This window comes from Zootoca vivipara, chromosome 3 (assembly GCF_965207765.1).
Source record: "Zootoca vivipara chromosome 3, rZooViv2.hap1.1, whole genome shotgun sequence".
Lineage (NCBI taxonomy): Eukaryota > Metazoa > Chordata > Lepidosauria > Squamata > Lacertidae > Zootoca > Zootoca vivipara.
In genome coordinates this window covers 2,440,008-2,459,113 of record NC_142586.1, presented here as the reverse complement: position 1 = coordinate 2,459,113, position 19,106 = coordinate 2,440,008, and the positions used below count along the sequence as shown (strand labels likewise).

The following is a 19,106-nucleotide window of genomic DNA, read 5'->3' as shown; positions in this document are numbered from 1 at the left end:
TTGCGAGGAAAACACCACACACTCCCGTTCATCCCTTCGGTAAACTTTCCACTTTCTGTGGGAAGATTTGTGATAAGGGGGGGGGGGGAGGCAGGAAGGGCGAGGGCGCAGTAGTTCGCCTCTCTCGAAAGCCCCTTTCGGACCAGCGGCTCCTCGCCCGCCGACCTGGGCTGCCCCGCCGCAAGCGCGCGCCTCTTCTGGGCGCCGGACTTTTGGCAAGGTGCGCCCAGTCGGCCTCCCCGGGGCTTTTTCTGGTTGCGCTCCGTAGGCGTCGCTCCCCGCCCTGGCTCCTCCTTCTCGCCGCGGCTGGTGCTGCAACACCTCGGCGGCTGAAGGGTGGCATGAGGACGGCGGGGTGGAGCGAAACTGCGAGTGGCTCCCGGGCCCGCCCTCGGCTCGGAGTCTGCGCACGAACCCGGCGGGCTTGGTGGAGGTCACAGCGGCCGCCAGGCTGCGCGGGAGCGTCGCGGAGCGTCGCCCTTTGCGCTCTGGCTGACTGCGCTGCTAGGCGCTTCTTCCTCGCGTGGCCCCGGGCGGGAGGGCTGCCAGCCCGGCGTGTTATTAAGTCGCCCCAATATGAAAAATGGCTGCGCGAAGGAGGAGGAGAGCGCCCGCCCTCTTGCGACACCGGCCCGAGGAAGGCGCGAGTCGCCCCCGCCCAGCGCTCTTGCGGGCCGGGAGAAAGATCAAGCCGAGGGCACAGAGAGAGACGGGGGGAGCGGGTAGGGCTGGGGAAGATGTGGAGTTGCGCCCCAAGCGAAGGGCACGCGGTGGAGAGGGGAGCTAGGGGGCTGCAACGGTCTTGGGGGCAGCTTGCGCTTTGCTTATTATTATTTATTACATTTATATACCACTCTTATATTCCAAGGATCTCAGTGTGGTGTTGGTGTACATGGTTCTCATCATCCCAATTTCATCCTCACAACAACCCTGCGAGGTAGATTAGGCTAAGAGATGGTGTCTGGCCCAAGGTCCCCCAGCGAGCTTCAGGGCTGAGTGGGGATTCGAATCCTGCAATCCCAGGCCCAGCCGGACTCCAGGTTCTCCGCCCAGCCCGACTTTCGAAGTAAGATGGGTACTGCACGTTGCCATCTAAAGAGACCCCGCTCCACCCGTCCCTAAGTTCAGTAAACCCGAGAGAGTTTCCTAACTGCACCACCCTCCAAACGCAAAAGGCAAATGAGGACACACTATAGGAGGAAGAATTGCGCAAAAGGCGGAGGAAGAGTCTTCTTGGAACTGACTGGGTGCAAAAGAGGTTACGCCAAGCAAAGCGCTGCGGCATGAGTGAAACTCTTCTTGTTGCTCGCAAGGTGGGTTAAAGGGCTTGCTCGTGCGCTGCCTTCTTCTCTCTCACACGCGCGCGCACGTTGTTCCCTGTTACTAAAACAAAAACAGGTTGTTCACGCGCGTCCGCCGGTCGGCGAGTCACTGCTAGAGCTGCGAGATACTCCCGGCGTCGAGGCCCCATTGCCTCAGCAAGTCGGGGGACTTATCCTGCGTGATGGGCAACCCACGTTCTCTCCAAGTGGGCAAAGAAAGAGGGGGTGGGCGGAGAGGAGAGTCGCTGAATAAGTCTCCCTCCGCAGATCCTCCGTTTTGCAATTGCCATTCTGTCTGTTTAATATCGGGCTGACTACAAGATCGGGTTGCAATCGGGTTGTAAGGTGCCTCGGAAGTAGGCCCCTAGTGAGTCACAGTGAAGTGCTTTGGCTTGATCGATGGGCTGTTGCTTTCAGACGCCAGCACAGATCCAATTCAAAGATTTAAAAGAAAGATGGACTCCAGGCTTTGCAAGGGCATTTCTCTCCCCGCTACCCCACACAAATGCAAGGAAATCTTTCTTTTTTTAACTTACTCTTCCGATCCACGCCTACACACACACCCAAAGTGGATATATTTTTGCTTTTCTCTTGTTCCTTTATTAAAAATACAATTATTGTTTGCTCTGATCTACACTTGGGCTCTACAAAGCACGTTTAGTTGTTTAGCTTCAGTAAGCGATGTGTTGGGGGGGGGTTGTCCTAAACTGCAAGAAGCAGCTCTGCAGCCATTGGCGAAGAGGAGGCAAAAGGGCACCATCCCAAATGCTCAGGTCCTTTTCCTTCTGAGGACATAAGGAAAAGCGTGGAGGCAGTAAAACTCAACGCTGCCGCTCACTAAGAAGCAATAATTATACCATTAAAAATCTTGAAACATTGAGTTTATGAAGTTGATTGAAATTCCCTCTCCGAGCCCCTCACCCACAAGAGTCAACTCCTAGGAGCCGAGATCCCTTGATCCCCCAAAAATATATTTGAAGGGGCTGTCCCTCCTCAAAGTTGATGGGCATTGTCATTCAAATAGTGTGCATGTGCCTGTGATCGATTATGCAGGGCAGGGCTTACCTGGGCGTCCACAAAATTTTATTCAAGTTGGCACTCTGGCACTCACTCGAAAACCAAACCAAATCTTTATTAGGGTCAAATACATAAATACCTGCATACATAAATAAAACATGCTCACCCAAGAATGTCCTGGCAGTGAGCAAAGGTGCTGCAAGAAGGCGAAAGGCGCAAAATCAAGCAGAACTTAATTCCTAACTGAGGGGGTCGGGAGCTCAGGCCTGCCTGGAGGTCACACCTTTTGACATAAGAACCCTTTAATCCCGGTGAGTTAGGGGAAGACTGCACTCTGCACATGCTCCACGTGCGCGCTCTCCTACGGCTTCACCTAGTCCGGCGCTGGCCTGGCCTCGGACGTAGGCTGCTTCTTCGATGAGCCCTGGCTCAAACTGAGGCAGGGGGATTTGAATGTGCAGGCCTCTCGGACCCCCGGTGTCTGCTTGGGGCGGGGGCGGCCCGCCTGGTACTTCCCAGGCGTGAAATCCTCTCTTGTTCCTTTCTTCTGTTCTGCCTTCCCCTGGCAGAGCATGCCCTGGCCGGGTCCCAGCAGAATTCTGGCCATAGGGGAACTAGCACCGTCACTAATTTTCGCTCAGACGCAGGACTCCTCTGGCAGCTGCACCCTGTCGTCATTTAATAACCCTACCGCGCTTCCTTCCCCAGTAATGAATGGGAACGGCAGGCGCTCGCTAACGGAAACCGGGCACAAACCGGCTGCGGAGCAGAGCCACCTCCTCGGGCGAGATGGAGAGCGTCTCTCAAAAGTGGCGTCGGCTTTTCCCAGAGCGCCTTTTAGCGCACGCACAGATGTCTCATCTTTCAGCTTTGAAAACGAAGGAAAGCGCGGCTGCTGTCCTCTCAAGTGCTTCTCACAGCTAAGCGGTATAATCGGGTGCCTAAAAGCAGGGCCATTGTCACACGCCGCCTGCTACTACGTGGACTTTTCTGGCTGCGGACTCTGCGGGCACGTGGTCCAGAAGGCTAGGGTCGTCCTCGGCAGAGCCAAACCAGCGCTTAGGGACGCACAGCTGTCCAAATCCCAGTCGGAGTGCTAGAACATCCTTGGTGGGACGTTTTTGACCGGAGGGGAGGAGGGGAGGTGGAGGTGGCACGGCCTGAGGAGCACCTACCAGACTACGCATCCATAACTTCCTGACACAGGAAACAGCTAATTGCGCCATTTTTTATGGAGCACGTCTGTTGTTCCTACTTCCCATAAACATCTATAACCCGCCGCTGTTACTCATATTATAAACACATAAAATAACAATTTATCACTCTGAAGACTGCCATCTTCATTAACCTCCATCCATGCCCTGATTTTAAAATTAGTTTAAGGCAAGTTTATGAAGTCAGCTTCCAAGAGAAAAGAAAATCGATGTTGACAGAACAACAGCTAATCCACTTCTGGGTGTGAACCCTGATTATGTGCCGCATAAAGGACAACAATTAATTATTTAGTAGTAATTAATAGGCTAATTAATCCCAGTTTAAACTTATCCCACAGGAGAGCTTTTTTCCTTTGGCCACCAAGGACAAAAAACCTGTAAACTTTTCAAGCAAGCAGGCACGTTTGCCCCCCTTAAACTACTACCATCCACCCCCTCCCTCCCATGAAGCATTCGGCAGCTATGGTGTAATGGGCCCCGCCGCGCCGCCTGCCTGCCTGCCCGCGCAGGTTGAATCCCCCCGATGTCCGTGGAGAGGAGCGCCGTGCTGTGCCGGCGTCACTCCTTGCCCGACTCCTCTGTCCCTGCCTGCTCACGATGGGACTGAGCTGCCCTCCCGCCTTTGCCGACGCGGGCTCCTAGTGGAAGCCGGCGTCTGCGTGGGGTGGGGGGTGGGGGCTCAGGCTGGTTGCACCCTCTCAGAATTTTGCGCAATGCCACTTACTTCAGCACTTAATTCTACAACACTCCGTTCTCCATTATCACGTAGCTTTAGCCAGCCCTATACAGTATAAAGATGGTTATAATTTTAAAGTTTTCTTTTATGCACGCTAAATCTAAAATCAAATCTGGGCTTCGCTTCTAAATTACTATTTAAAACAAAAACAAAAAGCCGAATTTCTGTAAACGCAACAGAACTTTCGGATAGCTGTGCTGTATCTCAGTCCGGGCTATACTGTACAGTACCCTGAATCCCTTCGCTGAAGTCTTTGATCTCATACCTCGTGTAAGAATCTATTCCCTGGCTAAGCTGGTTTCGGATCCTGGGTTGTGGGTCCCCCAACCTGGACTAGCAGAATTACGATCCTGAAGTTTCATAGATATTCACTTCCTAGAAGTTTTTGCCAAGTGACCGGTTTAAAAGGAGTGCCAAGTCAATTTGACAGCCATGGAAGCTTTCCAGAAGGTAATGACCAACACAACCCCAGGATGATTTGGCCCCAGCCTGCCCAGCTGCGGGGAACAGGCAGGGTTGGAGGGTAATTAACATATGAAAGTTACTGCCAGGCTTCAGGTGTTCCTGTCTCCCTCCAACATCACCCACACCCCGCCCCAAGATCCGTAGAGAAAGGCTTGCGCTGGGTAACTTCTGCGCTTTCCCAAAGGCAGAGAGTGGCGAAGGAGGAGGTAGCGCACTCACACCCTTTCCATTGCGTTTATAACCCCTCAACGTTTTGGTCGGACGCCAATCCAATTACAGTAATTAAAAGGCAGCTCACTGAGATAAAGTGCGGCGACCCAGCGTTCCCTCCTCCCCTCCCCTTGGAAAAAAAATCGATCTGTCCCTGCAAGAGCAGCGGCCTGACAGAGGTGCAGAGCTAAGGGAGGGGACTTGTGGGAGCGCTCCAGCCCCTCCGCTGCTCTCGCGTCGCCCAAGAAGGATGACACAGACAAGGGCTTTTATTAGTTTGAATTTTATTATAGGGATATGTAGATAAAGGGAAGGGGGGAGATTTGCCTTACATTTCAACAGGTGACTGTTGCATTAACGGGGTAAATAATCAACTTTACAATTTCGCACTCTCTCTTTCCTCTCCATTCCCAAGAGCAAAGCAGGCCCAAAACGGGTTTTATTTTTTTGGAGGCGGATGATAGAGTACGTGGGATGTGTCCAGCCTAGGCAACACTAGAGAAAGGAGGACTAGCGTGATCTGCTCCAGGGGCTGTTCCGTTGGCGCGTAGCGCGTTCCAACTCCCGCACCTACATCTGCTCCGCTTTTCCAGCAGAGAGTTGCCTTTCGTCGCACCTTTTACTTCCCCACCCCTCGAAATGCCTATTTCCCTCACCTCACCCCCCTCCCCTTACCAAACAGGGCATTCCTGTCTTTCCCAACTAGTGGAACCTTCCTCTTCCCCACCCGCAAAAATTATCGAGATATAAAGAGACCAAAAAAGTTGCAAGGGGAAGTAATGGCCAGGGAAAAAAGAGGAGATGCGTGCGGTTCCTTCGATTTCCTGTACGTTAGGCTCAAGATATTGAGTTCACCTTCACCTCAGTTAATCAAACTAATAATAAAAAGGGTCTCTGGATGGAACGGACTTAACATTACACTATATACACAATTCCTGCCGTTTTTTGTAATACAATCCTACGGAGAGAACTGGGGGAGAGGGGAGAAGAGTCTCCCAAGGAGATTGGGGGGATTAAGAGCTGTACACAGAAGTCTGCAATCGGCAAGAAAGCAAAAGGCGCTTCCTCTCTCACACCTTCCCATGGACGAGAGTGAGCGTTACAAAGCTTACAGCAACATGGCTGGGGCGGGGGAAGAAATCTTGTATGTGCGCGAGTGTGTGTCTCCAAGGAACATATATGTGAAAAGAAGGAGAACGAATTTAGATTTAAAGTTCACTTCTGTTTAAAAATGAGAGCACAATAAGGAACATAATCCCAGACAGCGAATAAATAACACACCAGGAGTCAAACTGATAAGAGAGAGGCGGAGAGCAGCAGGTCTGATCCAGGAGCCTTTTAGCCGCGTCCTTGGTTGTGTGGGAAGGAGCTGAAAAATAGGCATGCTATTTGGACACGGGGTGCTTACACTTTCTTTTCATGTTCTTTAAATATTTTTTTTAAAAAAGAAAAGTAACGATGAACTGGTCTGAGTGAGAAGAGGTGGTTTGGGGTGGAGGAAGGCCGACGCTTCGGTGGAGAGAGCGCAGAGACTGGGGCGAAGGAGGAGGACGTCGGTGCTGGGCGCGGGGAGACAGAGGCTGCCCGAGGAAATGTGGCGAGAGGGAGCTGGGTGGTGGCGGGGCTGCGGGTGCTTGAGCGGAGACGCGGCTGGCGCTGCCTTCCTCCTTTGGCTGGATAAAACTTCCCCGCGAAGGGCCTCCCTCACAGCACCTGGAAGCGCCAAGAGGCCTGGTCTTTGTAGTCCAGGCAGTCCGGGGAGTTGAAGTTCAGCTTCCAGGAAGAGGCCGCGGCTGGGGCCGGTTCCTTGTAGTCCAGGCAGTCGGAGGAGTTGAAGGCCAGTCCGGTTCCCCCGTAGCCCGGCTGGTGGTGGTGGTGGTGGTGATGGTGATGGTGGTGACTGGAGCCCTGGCCGAGCGGGTGGTGCGGATGCGGATGCGCCGCGCCGGCCATGGAGGAAGGCGCCATGGGGCTGAGCTGGTGCGCGTGAGGGTGCGCGTGCATGGGCAAGTAGGAGCTGCAGTCCACCCCGCCGAAGTAGGACGAGGAGGGGGGAGGCGGAGGCGGAGGCGGCGCTGGGTAGCCCTGCCCGTAGCCGCCGCCCTGCCCGTAGGACATCGGGTAAGAGGCGGACGGCGCGCCCGAGACGGAGCGCTGCATGCAGGACGCGCCGCCGGGCGCCAGGGGCTCCGGCCCAGCGCCAGGCGAGATGGACGCGGGGCTCCAGATGGACGAGGCCGCCACCGCAGAGGGCGCGCTGCTCAGGGACCCGGAGGAAGACGACGAGGCCGACCCGGATCCGGCGGCACCGCTGCCAGCAGGGTTGCCCAAGGCGGCTGCCCCGCTCGCCGGGCCTGAGGAGTTGGAGCTGGAGGAAGACGACGAGGCGGAGCTGGAGACGGCGGGCGGCGTGAACTGGCCGCTGCTTTCCGAGCCAGAGCTCTCCCGCGCCGGCGACGACTTCTTCTTGGCCGGGCGGCTCTTGGCGCCGCTGCCGCTCTGCTGCTGCTGGCGACACTTGGCGCGACGGTTTTTGAACCAGACCTGCAAGAAAAAGAACATAAAAGAAAATGGGGACGGGGGGCGGAACAGGCAACCGCCCGTCAGTCCCCTGGGACTCTCCACGAATAAGTGACACGTAGCTCTTCCCCTCGCCCACTTTGGCACACGTACACCGCCCGATCTCCCCATTCCGTCCTCAGCCGTCTCCCACCCAATGCAGAAGGTGCTGTGTGATCGCAACGAAACAGAAAAGTGCCAAACAATCTCAATCTACGCGGAGGAAGAGGCCGTTTACAGCTGTCCAGGTTAGCCTATCACCCTCCATCACTACACACATGCACACATCCATTGCCGGCTCCCCCCTCTTTCTACAAGTGGTAATCAGGAGCCACCAGGGTCTGGCTCAGCGCCTTCTCTCTCGCCAGTCTCCACACACTGTTGCGTTCATGTGGGGCCCGCGAGAAAGGGAAGGTAAGTCGCTGGTACGACCCAGAACAGAACCCAGCTAACCAATTCTGGGCGACTCTGGAACCCCACGTAGCCACCACAAATCACACCCTAGCCAAAACACCCTAGCCAGACTCGGCACCCGCCTCGCATGACACCCGTCTTCCATTCAGGTGAATGACGCAACCCACGATGGTTTGATCATGTTTTCCCCCTAGCCAACTTCCATCCTCCTCCCAGCACGCTCCTGCAGATAGGGCTGCCAGTCCACCCACATCCATAATGTCATGCTGTCAAAAGTAGGAAAGGGGATGGGTGTCTGCACCAGTTCCACCAACACAGCCCTGTCCGTGTCCAACCAATCCTCCTTATAGCCATTTATAAATTAAGCTGGCAATACAGCACTCCAGCACCTCATGCACCTTCTACTAGTAACACCCAATACTGTAGACGCAGGCAATGAGCCAGTCATCAGCATAGAAACATGCGAAGCTGTCTTATACTGAGTCGAACCATTGGTCCAGCTAGCTCAGTATTGTCTACACTGTCTGGCAATGGATCTCCAGGGTTTCAGGCGAGGATCTCTCCATTCAGAAACTGGAGATTTAATCTGGGACTTTTTTTCTCGTAAAGCATGCACGGCTACAGAGCTCCTTGCAGCTCCTTCCCCAAAGGATTGCTATTAAATAATCCTATTAGCTAGAGATGTTATATGAAGCAAAGATGTTAAATCCATCCCTCCACCTGTCCCCCTCAAATATCTAGCAAGGAGGATTCATCAGCACCCAACAGGCAAACACTAGATGTGGACAACTGCACCCCTAATTAAGCACCCATCCAACATTTTCCGACACCATTCTACATTCCCAAGCCTACAGAGAGAGGGAGCCATTAGGAACAAAGTTCTCAGCCTGTTTCGTTCAACAGTACCAAGCTTGGCCTCCCCCCTAAATATATATCTAGATCTATCATCTTAATATACCCTGCTTTATACTCATATCATTTAGGAGATATTATAACTCTCAGCATACCCAAAACAGAAACCATTTGCTTGTTGCGGACACACCCACCCCATCATTAGTATCCTTTGTTATTAGTTAAGGGCAAGCCAGCATTTTTACTACAGTATGTCATTCCTTATCCTTCACTATGGTCCACTGTCTACTCTTCCTTTTGCTCATCAGTCAATCAGTTCCCTCATCTACATCTCCAAAAAGTCGAACACAATTAGTATCCTGCATTCTTTAGCAAGCTCCTAGATAAACTCTGCTCCACCAAACTACATGGAACAAACATGAACCAAATCCATATCCAACCAAAAACTATCATAACAGCCACTGCTTTATTGTACACTTGCCCAGCTGAGTCTATGGCACAAAAAGGCCAGGAACACCACTCAGTGTTGTCAGTATGAAAGGATATCAGCACCAGCATGATACAGTTGCTACTGAAGAGCAGCCAAATGAGTATTGTTTCCCATTATTATTACTTATGCAAGGTTGTCTCATCAATTCAACAGATTCCTTCACACTTTACCAACCAGAGTTCTCATCTAAACATGAGAAAATCAAGTTGTAACCAGCACAACATCCACCTGTCAGTGCCAAGGAAGTACAGCCCAGTCACCACCCAGTTGTATTACCGGTAAGTGCTCTGTTACAGCCAGTCCTTCAGTGAAATTCCCAGTAGAGTTTCAAGACTGTGCCACCTTGAATACCACCTACATATCATTTCACCAACTGTCTGACAGTGTGATGAGCACAAAATTTTTGAAGTTAAAACAGTTTGCTTCCAGGACTTACCGTAGCTGCTTTAACAGCATCGTAATCACAGTGCACTTATCTATCCTTTATATGGAAACTCAGCTCATCTTATTATCTGACAGACAAGATGGAGCACCCTTAATCACTTCGTGGGTCCAGAGAACCCATAGTATGTAATTCTCACATAAGTCCCTCCCCCGCCTCCCATACAGGTTATCCTTGTGATATTCAGTAAGCTTTTATGAATCTCAGCCTCAATCACTAACATTTTAATCATAGATATATTTTGTTAAAGTAACATGCCACATCAGCTAGTAGCTATTTCCCAAATAGAATAACAGTATAGGAAACAGACTTAATTTCAAGTATGTTTGCATTGAACCTTGATCAGAGTAACACCCTTTCCAATAGGTGCTTCACAGTACTCAGAAGTAAATCCCAGTGAGTTTCCAATAGAGCTTGCTCTTAGGTAAATACATGTAGGAACAGAATCTTGGAGCCATTTTAGTCATTACTAGCATCCTACATACATAGCTCTCTGTGATCAATTATGCATAGTTGTACTTCACTGCATGTACATGTAATAAAACACAGCCTGCCAACATAACATGCATGCATGCATGCACTGAAATGCCACAATGACATGCACTTTTTAATTCATTTCTTTTCCAGGTAAATGCTTTCTTTCCATGTAGAAAACCCCTTAGGTCTGAAATGACCCTCCAAGAGAAAGAGGACATTGACCAGATAATTAGCAGATAGGAAGAATCATACCTTGCACAACAGAGGTGTGGTTGCATTTTATGACCTATCCTATCTAGTCACTAACACTAATGCAGCAAAGGAGGTATGGTCAGGAAATAGTCTATGACAGGGGTAGGCAATCTGAGGCCCGTGGGCCGGATGCGGCCCAATCGCCTTCTCAATCTGGCCTGCAGACAGTCTGGGAATCAGTGTGTTTTTACATAAGTAGAATGTGTGCTTTTATTCAAAATGCATCTCTGGGTTATTTGTGGGGCATAGGAATTCATTCATCCCCCCCCCCCAAAAAAATATAGTCCAGCCCACCACATGGTTGGAGGGACGGTGGACCGGCCCACGACTGAAAAAGGTTGCTGACCCCTGGTCTATGACCTTGCCTCAGCAGGCTGAAACTGAATCCCTCCTTTTCCATGGGTTGCCAGAGGAAAACCCTGAAATTAACTCTAGCCAGATGAAGCTGGATTACATAAAGGGTGGCAGGCTTGGTGCGATGCCAAGCCTGGCTAAGTGGGGCAGACCCCAGAGTTGTGAAGGCTGGTCAAAATCTTATTAGTAAAACTTTGCAAATGCAAGAAAAATTAATAAAACCCTCCGTTCACCTCTCTGAATCAAAATGTTTAAGATGGAACTTGCTCTTTTGGACTCCTGTAAAGGAGTTTCTGCTCTCCTCCACTCTAGCCTACAGCAGCTGCAGCAGCATCGAAATTAGCAGAATTTAGTTCTAGAGGTGCCCTTTGTTGACTGTTGGGGAACCATCTGGAGGAAAGTGGACTTTAGGGAAATAAAGGTTTGAGAAATCTGAGCTCAAAGTGCATTTTAAAAAAGATTTTCTTCCTAGGATTCTGACTTGAGCCAGGATGTGTACGCATACATACCCACACCCAATCCAAACACAGCAACCTGAAGTCTGCCTGCTCCTAGTCTTTTGGAATAAACAAACCGAAAAAGCAAACCCCCATAGATGGCAAAGCCAGTGTGTGAGTTTCAAGTCAACAACTGAGATTAAGATGCTACAGGAAAGGGAAATGTATGTGTGGGATGAGGTGGGAAGATAACAAAACAAAAGCCCCACATATGTTTATTTTACTAGTCCTGAGGGAGTCAGCTGAACTACTTCAGGGTCAACAATGCCTCTTCAATGGGTCTGCACCAGGGGTGTAGTAGCAACCCCCACTGGTGCCTGGGACAGAGGTTTTTTGTTTTTTTTTAAGAGGGAACAGACAGTGGCTCCACTGCCCTGCAACCACCCAGTGACACCCAGCAGCCCCCATGCAATTCCTCATGGCGCCCGGTGGAACGAGACTTCAATTGAAATTAATGTGATTTTTCTTTCAAAAAGGTAGAAATCTCAACAAATGTAAGTTGTAAATAAGTCCTAATGAGAGACTTCCAACTAATCATGTTTAAGGTTCTGCTCTAAGTGTATTTAGGATTTAGGATTGTCTTGAGTATAACACATATTTTAAGGAAATTTGCTCCAAAGGTGCCTGGGGGAGGAGAAGCTAATCTCACAACATGACCTTAAATATACCCAAACTGATTTTAAGAGCTCCTATTGTAAGATATGGCTCCCCCTTATGCTCGTGGGGTTGCAAGGTATGAGGAACATACTGGCATATGTGGTGGGGATGTAGCTATGTACACAAGTTCTGGAATTAGACGACAACAGAAATGAGTATTATCATAGACAAACAGGTCACTCTGGGCTCTCAGTTATGTCTTTTATCTATTTTTGATTGTGGCAATGCCAATCTTGTAAACAATTCATTTTATATTTGCTGCTTGCTTAGCAGTTTCTCAAGGATGAAAGGACAGATTTTGCTACTTTTTGGACTCATGGTTCAAAAATGTTGTGCTTATTGTCATTTATTAAAAACTGACTCATAAGATTCCAGGGGCGATGCAGACTCCTCAGAATTTGCCTGGTCGTTGTTAATTATTTACATGACCAAACAACTCATGGTTGCCACACTCCTACTAAATATGATTTTATCTGGTGATGTTTATGAATATTTAATATATTTTACATAAAAATGAATCCTGTAGGCTATCCCACCATGGAATATATTTTATGCTATCCATTCTCTTTATTTAGCTCTATTACCTTATATTGTATTTTCATTCTCTTTGCCCTTATGACATTTTATGATGCATTTTAGTTTGTTGTTTTGTTGATTGAAATGGCAATTTTTAAATTAAAGTTTAGATTTAAAAGGTAAAAAAAAACCCTGATGAAAATCAGTGGGGTTTAAACAAATTACGCACAATCCAACAAAAGTCAGTCACACTTTAAAATAAAAAAGCTAAGCATATTTTCTGGATCTCAAACCCAACTGAACTCGGTGGGCATCAGCTGGATCTAACTTTTGCTGGAGTGTGCCCATTTATCTGTGTTTAGGATCGGGATTGTTAGCCTCCTGACTAGTAAGAAGGAGAAAACAAGTCAATAGAAAGGGTCCAGCTAGTCTTTATACAGCCAAGGGGAATCGGACCTTGAAGCCAAACAGAGGGGGTTGCTCAGACTCCAACATGCGGCTTCAAAGCTCCTAATTGTGATACTTTGGGTTATATAATTCAAGTGCCGAAAAGTTCTTTCGCTCCAGCATTGGCGGGTAAGGAATTTTCAGTTTAACAAGAGAGGCCCAGTTAGGTGCGAACTCAGGGAAGATATGGCCCAGACAAGAAACGAGAAAAAAAAACGCAAATTAAAACAAAACAAAGCGAACGTTCCACGCGTAAAGTCCTTTCCAGTTTTCGAGCGCGCTCCGCTAAGGGAAGAACAAAACCCCAAGCGCCCCCCTCCCCAGCCTTTCCCCGCCACTGGCCAACCCCGCCCTTCTGCCCCAGCTTCGCTTCTTTCCCCAGGGCCATCGGACCTGGACTCTGGACTCCGGCAGGTTGATTTTCAACGCCACTTCCTCTCTCATGAAGATGTCCGGGTAGCGGGTCTTTGCGAAAAGCGCCTCCAAGACGTCCAGTTGCGATCGGGTGAAGGTGGTACGCTCCCTCCGCTGCTTCCGAGGGGTGGCTGCGGGCCCCGGGACAAAAAGACAGGTGGCATTTAGGACCCATGTCGGTATGGTCAATATCCGCCGCCGCCCCTCCCTCCGCCACACCCGGTCGCCCGGTTCTGGATGGGGAGGTGGAGGAGGGACGCTCGCTCTACTCTCTATTCCAGCAAGCGAATCAGGATGTGGGGGCACACGAACAACTTTAAATCACAAGGACAGCTCCAAACATTTTAGAGGCGCATAAATATGAACACAAAGCGTCTGTTAGAGGAGGGGAGGGTGAGAAACTCTGCGGACCACAGGGCAGCTACCGGGGAGGAGGAGGGGAGGTAAGTGCAGAGGAAAATTCTCTTTGGGTTGCAGACCGAGTTTCCTGAGCGGCCTCCGACGTAAAACAGCAGCTCACTTTAAGTATCTGGGTCTCTTGGCGACAACCCAGTTAAAATGGAAGTATCTGTACTTAAAACAGATTATTTACAGCCCAGTCATTTAAATAATTTTTAAAAAGAACTTTAGTTGGAGGTAAGTTCCAGGGAAAACCTTACGACTTGAATCCTCCAAGTAAAGCTCCAGTCCCAAGTATAATTCACTCCGCAGTAACTGCAGCAGAATTAAACTGGTGCTACTTTGCAGAACAAACACGCTTTTTAGAATTACGGTTTAAAGCTACAGCCCTGCAATGGGAGCGAGTTTCACTGAAGTCAGCAGAGGGTTACCTCACAGTGAAAGCCCGTAGGATTGGGCTGCCTGCGCATTCAGGGTCAGTAGAACTCAAGCATTTCTGAAGGACATATAACTTCTTGAGCTGGGGATAGACAGCACTTTCTCGCATTATATGCCACGACTTCCGGCTTAACTGGGTTGTGGATCAGGCTATAACAGCATTTGAAAAGACACGGGGAAACTCCATTAACACCCCATTTCTTCATTTCTCAGCATACTCATCCGTGGGGGCGGGGAGTACTGTGGAATTACTGACCCGGGGGGAAGAAAATATTGGTTCCTAACTTCGGATGGGCAGCCCAAGTTCGCAATCAAAGGATTTCGCCCCCACCCCCAGTTAGTTCTCAAGCACGAATAACCTTAGGATAACTAACATTTAAACGTGTTTGTATTTGGCTTTAGATGTATCCGTCAAAGTGCAAGTAGTTTAAACACACATTTGTTGTATTTGTAATATTGTCAAGGCACCCACGCCAACAACAACAAAAAATAAATTGGGTCTTAAAAAGCAACTCAAAATCTGAAACTTGGCAACTCACACTTTGGACAGTAAACATTTTGCTAGCGTGCTCCCCATTGATTATAATTAGGGACTAAATACCAAATTACCTGTTTAAAGGTTGGCCTGGGGTGCTAGGGTGTCATGAGAAATAAGCATTTTAACATTGAATTAAACGCCAGGAAAATCAGCAGTGTTCACTTTCCAATACAGGGGTAGTTTAGGATACCACAGGTATGGGGGTGATAATAAGAGTGGATAATTCAATTCTGGAAAATGGTTTTGCTGACCTGGAAAAAATTAATATGATCTATCAGGAGTTTATCCATAGGCTCTCGGATCCCTTTCGCCTTGTAGAGCCTCTAAATTGAGGAACTATTTTATTTCAGCGGTGTAAATTAAATACGAGGTTGCTTGGAGGGGCTCGATCTGCCTGGCCAAGAATCAGTGGGTAAAAGCAAAAGAGGGTTGGCGCTGCTCACCCGGATACCCCACGGAAGGGTGGAGAAGATCCATCGCAGGTCCCGCCAGCCCCAGCCCATTCATGCCATAGGGGGGCTGTTTGAGGTAAGACATCATGCTAAAAGCTGGAAAGATTTTTCCAATTTATCCACACACAATTAGAAATGTTCTTTTCCCCCAAAAGGCGTGTCTTAAGATTCTTGGTTTGTTCGTGGTTTTTTAAAATAATAATAAAAAAATTAAAAGATGGATTCTTCCAAGGAGGTGGCTGAAGGCAATCCCAGGGGCAGGAGAGCCTCTCACTGCAGCCTGCAGGAAGAAAAACACACACGCACAAGACAGAGAACAAGGCAAAACATCAGTTTTTTCCCCAAATTTCCACACAGAGTGCGCCTATTTTACTTCCCTCCCTTTCCAACAACACGAGAGTAAGTACTGGGCAGGTTCAGCGGTTTCCCTCTCATCTATTTGACTTTCAGATAAAGTCAAGCTGGAATATAATTTTATATACAGCTAGGGCAGATCCTAACTAAGAAGAAGAAAAACCTCTCAAACGCGCAGGGAGGGAAGTAAAGCGATGTAAGACTGTCAATTTAAAACAAAAAAGTGGCGAGGGGTTTCTTCCAAACACCTGGTCCAGGAGTAAGAAAACTTGTACTCGGAGCTAGGCAAGATTAGGCCTTAAAAAAGGTATACATGCATATACACACTCCGTATAAATAGGGCTTTTTAAAGGACAAAAGTCAAGTCTCTCCGTCGCACACAAGATGGCGGAAATTCCCCCCACCCGCCAAGAAAACGGGGGAAGTGGAATCAGAAAGTGACAGAGAGTGAAGAGGTGTAACTGGGTAGTGGAGTGGGAGGGGGGAAGGTCTACTCCCCCCCACTTTTTTTTAATAATAACTACAGCCTTATTGCCATACAATCGCCAAGGGGCTTCCAGGGGGTACAATACTCCGTGATGAGGGAGATAAAGCAATTATTTAAAAAGATAATTGGATTAAAAATCAAAACGATATACCAAAAAAGGGGGTAAGTATAATCAATTTGAAAGAGGGGAGAAGGAGACGCTTTAATTAGAAATGGCTAATGGTCTAAACAAACAGATTCCAGGAGTTGCTTTGAAATTCACGTTCCAAAGCCCCCCCCCCCGACCGACGGAAGAGCCGCGGAGGAAGGCAAAGGAAGACGACACAACAAAGTTGCCTAATTCTCGCATTCATTTCGGGTGGTGGAGAGTAGCGAAGACTGAAGGCGGGATCCTAGGCTCTCTTACTAAACTAATAAAGTAAAATTTAGGCCAACGCAAACTAACTTTCAACTACATGAGTAAGGATGGTGGCTTCTGTCCCCGCAGAATCCCAATACAGGCAAAACATTCAAGGTGCTGTATTTGTTTTTAATTCTTCAGCCCCTTAAAGTTTTGTTGTGGTTCCTCGACGTTATATAATTCCAAGGATTTATAGGAGGGTTTCTGGGGGGATTTTGTAGGCATTTGTTTATTTTTTTTCTCAACTGAGAGAAATAGATATTTAGGCAAATTTTCCCATGTCCAGATCCAGCAGGTTCATTAGCCAAGGGGTTGGGGGCCCGGAGAGATGCACAAACAATAAGTTAGACAAACCAAGCAGATACAGTCAAATAAAATCCCACATCCCGCAGCAGCAGATGGTGGTGGCATTAACCTCAATTAATTATTGGCCAGAAACTTTAATTGGACCGCAGGCCATCCTGCTTCCAAAACCTATACTTAGCAGAAAGATTACAAAACCAAACCAAAGCAAAATAAATAAATAAGAAAAGAGCAAAAACTATGAAGTGGGATTAAATTTAAGTTAATAAATTTTTCTTAGGCTGTAAAGGCCGATATATGCCAAATTAATTAAGGCATTCCACACTCTTAAAACTGATTAACCTGTTGCTGTTTCCCTTAAGTTTAGATTTGCTTTAAAGTTCTCGTTGGTTTGATTTGAGAACGAAGGGATTTCTGCTTCTTCACGCGATGCAAAAAGTGAAAAGAAAGTCCATCTGCTTTCTTTTAGCAGGCTGCGGTCTTAAGTGTACCCGTGAAGGGCCTTTTGAAACCCGTGTGGTTTCCTTTCGAGGAAACAACATTGGGATTGGGCCTTAGACTTAGCAAAAACTTTAGCAACACGGATTTTTTTTTTAATTTTGCTTTTACTTGGAGGATAGTTCCATTCTTCCAGCTCTACTTGCTTTAAAGTTTTCAAGATTGCAACACTCTAAAACATGAACACATTTATTAATTAATTTAAGTTGCAATTCCCCCCCCATAAGTGCGTTTTGCCCGGATCGCACTTGAAGTAAGCCTTTCAAAATATATCCTAAACAGCGGCCCTCCCTCAGCGTCTTTTCCTTGGGCGCTTTTAATTTCAGGAAAGGACAGTTGGAGCGAGAGATCTTCAGACGAGGCACCTTGAATGAGGCCTAGGAATCCCGAGAGTGAACTCGGCCAGAGTCTCCAAGAGAAACAAGAGGGAGAGAGACCTCAAAGAAGAAGCCAGTGGAGAAACCAGGGGGCGGCCTCTCCCCATACAGTAAAAGGTCCTCCCGGACAGGCCCAACAGCACCGAATAGGGAGCAAGTCAACATTGTAACAAAACAAAAAAGTTGACTCCAAACATGGAGAGATAGACTGAAGCCCCACCGAGTCCCACTTTGGACCTCAGCCGCGTCTCCCCGGTCACTCCTCGGACAGTTTTCGTGGGGCTCCAGGTCACCCTGCCTTGGCGCAGAGAGACTTACGCGGACCGAGCGAGAGAGGAGGCTCCGCGAGCTAAGCTGTTGGCCACTGTCAAAAGGGAGCGCCAGGGAGAGGAGGTCGACCCAAGAGAAGCCGGCCAAGGCTCCCCAGGACTCCCGTCGTCGCCAGCCTATTCCCCGTCCGGCTCCCCGGCAGCGGAGGAAAGCAGCTCGTGCGCTCTTTCCTTCGGCTGCCAGGTTGCGCGCCAAGAGGCCGAAGGCTGAGGCGGGACAGGGAGGGGAGTGAGCGGGGAGGGGGCGCTCAGCTTCAGGCGTCCGCACCGCACCTGAGAGAGCAAGAGGGGCGCGCACGGAATCGGAGGGAGCGCCAACTTCGCGCCGGCTGCGGCGAGTCTGCCATTTCGGGGAGCGGCGGAGCCCCGTTTGCCTGCTGCTTTACCTGCAGCGCAGTCCCCGTTTCCAGGCAGAAAGGCGGCCCTCCGCGCGCCCCGGCGGCCAAGCGAAGGGCCAGCGCAAGTTTCGAGGGAAAGTTTGAGTTTTGTCGCTGCTCTTTCATCTGCCCGCCTCCTCGAGCCCGACAGGAGGATCGCGCTGCCGCCTTCGCTGGGCCGCCTTCGCTGCTGCGAGAAAAGGTCCTCGACTGTCTTTGGCAAAGACTTGGGCGAGGAAGCAGCGAGCGGCAACTTCTTGCCCGGTTGGGGGAGAGGCAGAGAGGGCGGGAGGGAGCTGGCTTGGGCGCGGGGGGAGAGAGAGAGAGAAAGCGGAGGGAAAGGGGGGCTTTCGAAGTGTGCTGTTCGGACGGCCAGGTAAAGAAGCCAAAGACCTGCCTCACCTGTAGGAGGAGGGAAAAGTGAAAGAAAGGAAGCGCTTTTTTTTTACCTTGCCGAGGTCGCCGTCTCGCCCAGTTGTTTAGGTGATTGGAAATGTAGCCTGATGAAGATTGATCACCTTTCTACTGCCCTACCCATGTATGTGAGCGCAAGGCAAATGCGTAACCGAGCCAGCGCCAATCCCCAGCCTCTCTGCCGCTGAGTGACAGCCGCCCGGGCAATGGCAGCGCGGGATGAGTGCTACCTCCGCACGCCCCCATCCCCCACTCCACCCCAGTCCCAGCCGCGCGCGCAGCAGCCCCAGCAGCAAGCGCCACTCTCCCTCGCGGCTCCCTCAGGGCGAGCGGCCCGAGGTTCCCCAGCAGCTTCTCTGCAGCGGGGGAGACGCGGAGGATGGACACCACTTGCCCCGCCCCGCC

General features: G+C 49.7%; 1 protein-coding gene across 2 annotated transcripts; it reads right to left on the bottom strand.

Moving 5' to 3' along the window:
• Window positions 1-5,241: 5,241 nt before the first annotated feature.
• OTX1 (orthodenticle homeobox 1) lies at window positions 5,242-18,928 on the bottom strand. Of its 2 annotated transcripts, XM_088665497.1 has the most exons (5): window positions 18,737-18,928; window positions 15,154-15,442; window positions 14,166-14,322; window positions 13,315-13,466; window positions 5,242-7,508 (listed from the first exon to the last, which is right to left on the bottom strand). In XM_088665497.1, exons 4-5 carry the CDS (start codon window positions 13,363-13,365, stop codon window positions 6,669-6,671), a joined length of 891 nt encoding a protein of 296 aa, XP_088521623.1. In that variant the 5' UTR covers window positions 13,366-13,466; window positions 14,166-14,322; window positions 15,154-15,442; window positions 18,737-18,928; the 3' UTR covers window positions 5,242-6,668. The 2 variants fall into 2 exon arrangements, with proteins under 2 accessions (XP_088521623.1, XP_034966344.1); XM_035110453.3 differs by lacking the exon at window positions 14,166-14,322 and having other exon boundaries at window positions 18,737-18,927.
• Window positions 18,929-19,106: the final 178 nt, after the last annotated feature.

Coding starts and splice junctions, on each gene's coding strand:
- OTX1 (XM_035110453.3), bottom strand. CDS start 15,250: ATGATGTCTTACCTCAAACAGCCCCCCTATGGCATGAATGGGCTGGGG. Junction 13,467..15,153: donor CCCTTCCGTGGGGTATCCGG/GTGAGCAGCGCC, acceptor CGGGGCCCGCAG/CCACCCCTCGGAAGCAGCGG. Junction 7,509..13,314: donor TGCCGGAGTCCAGAGTCCAG/GTCCGATGGCCC, acceptor TTTTTCTTGCAG/GTCTGGTTCAAAAACCGTCG.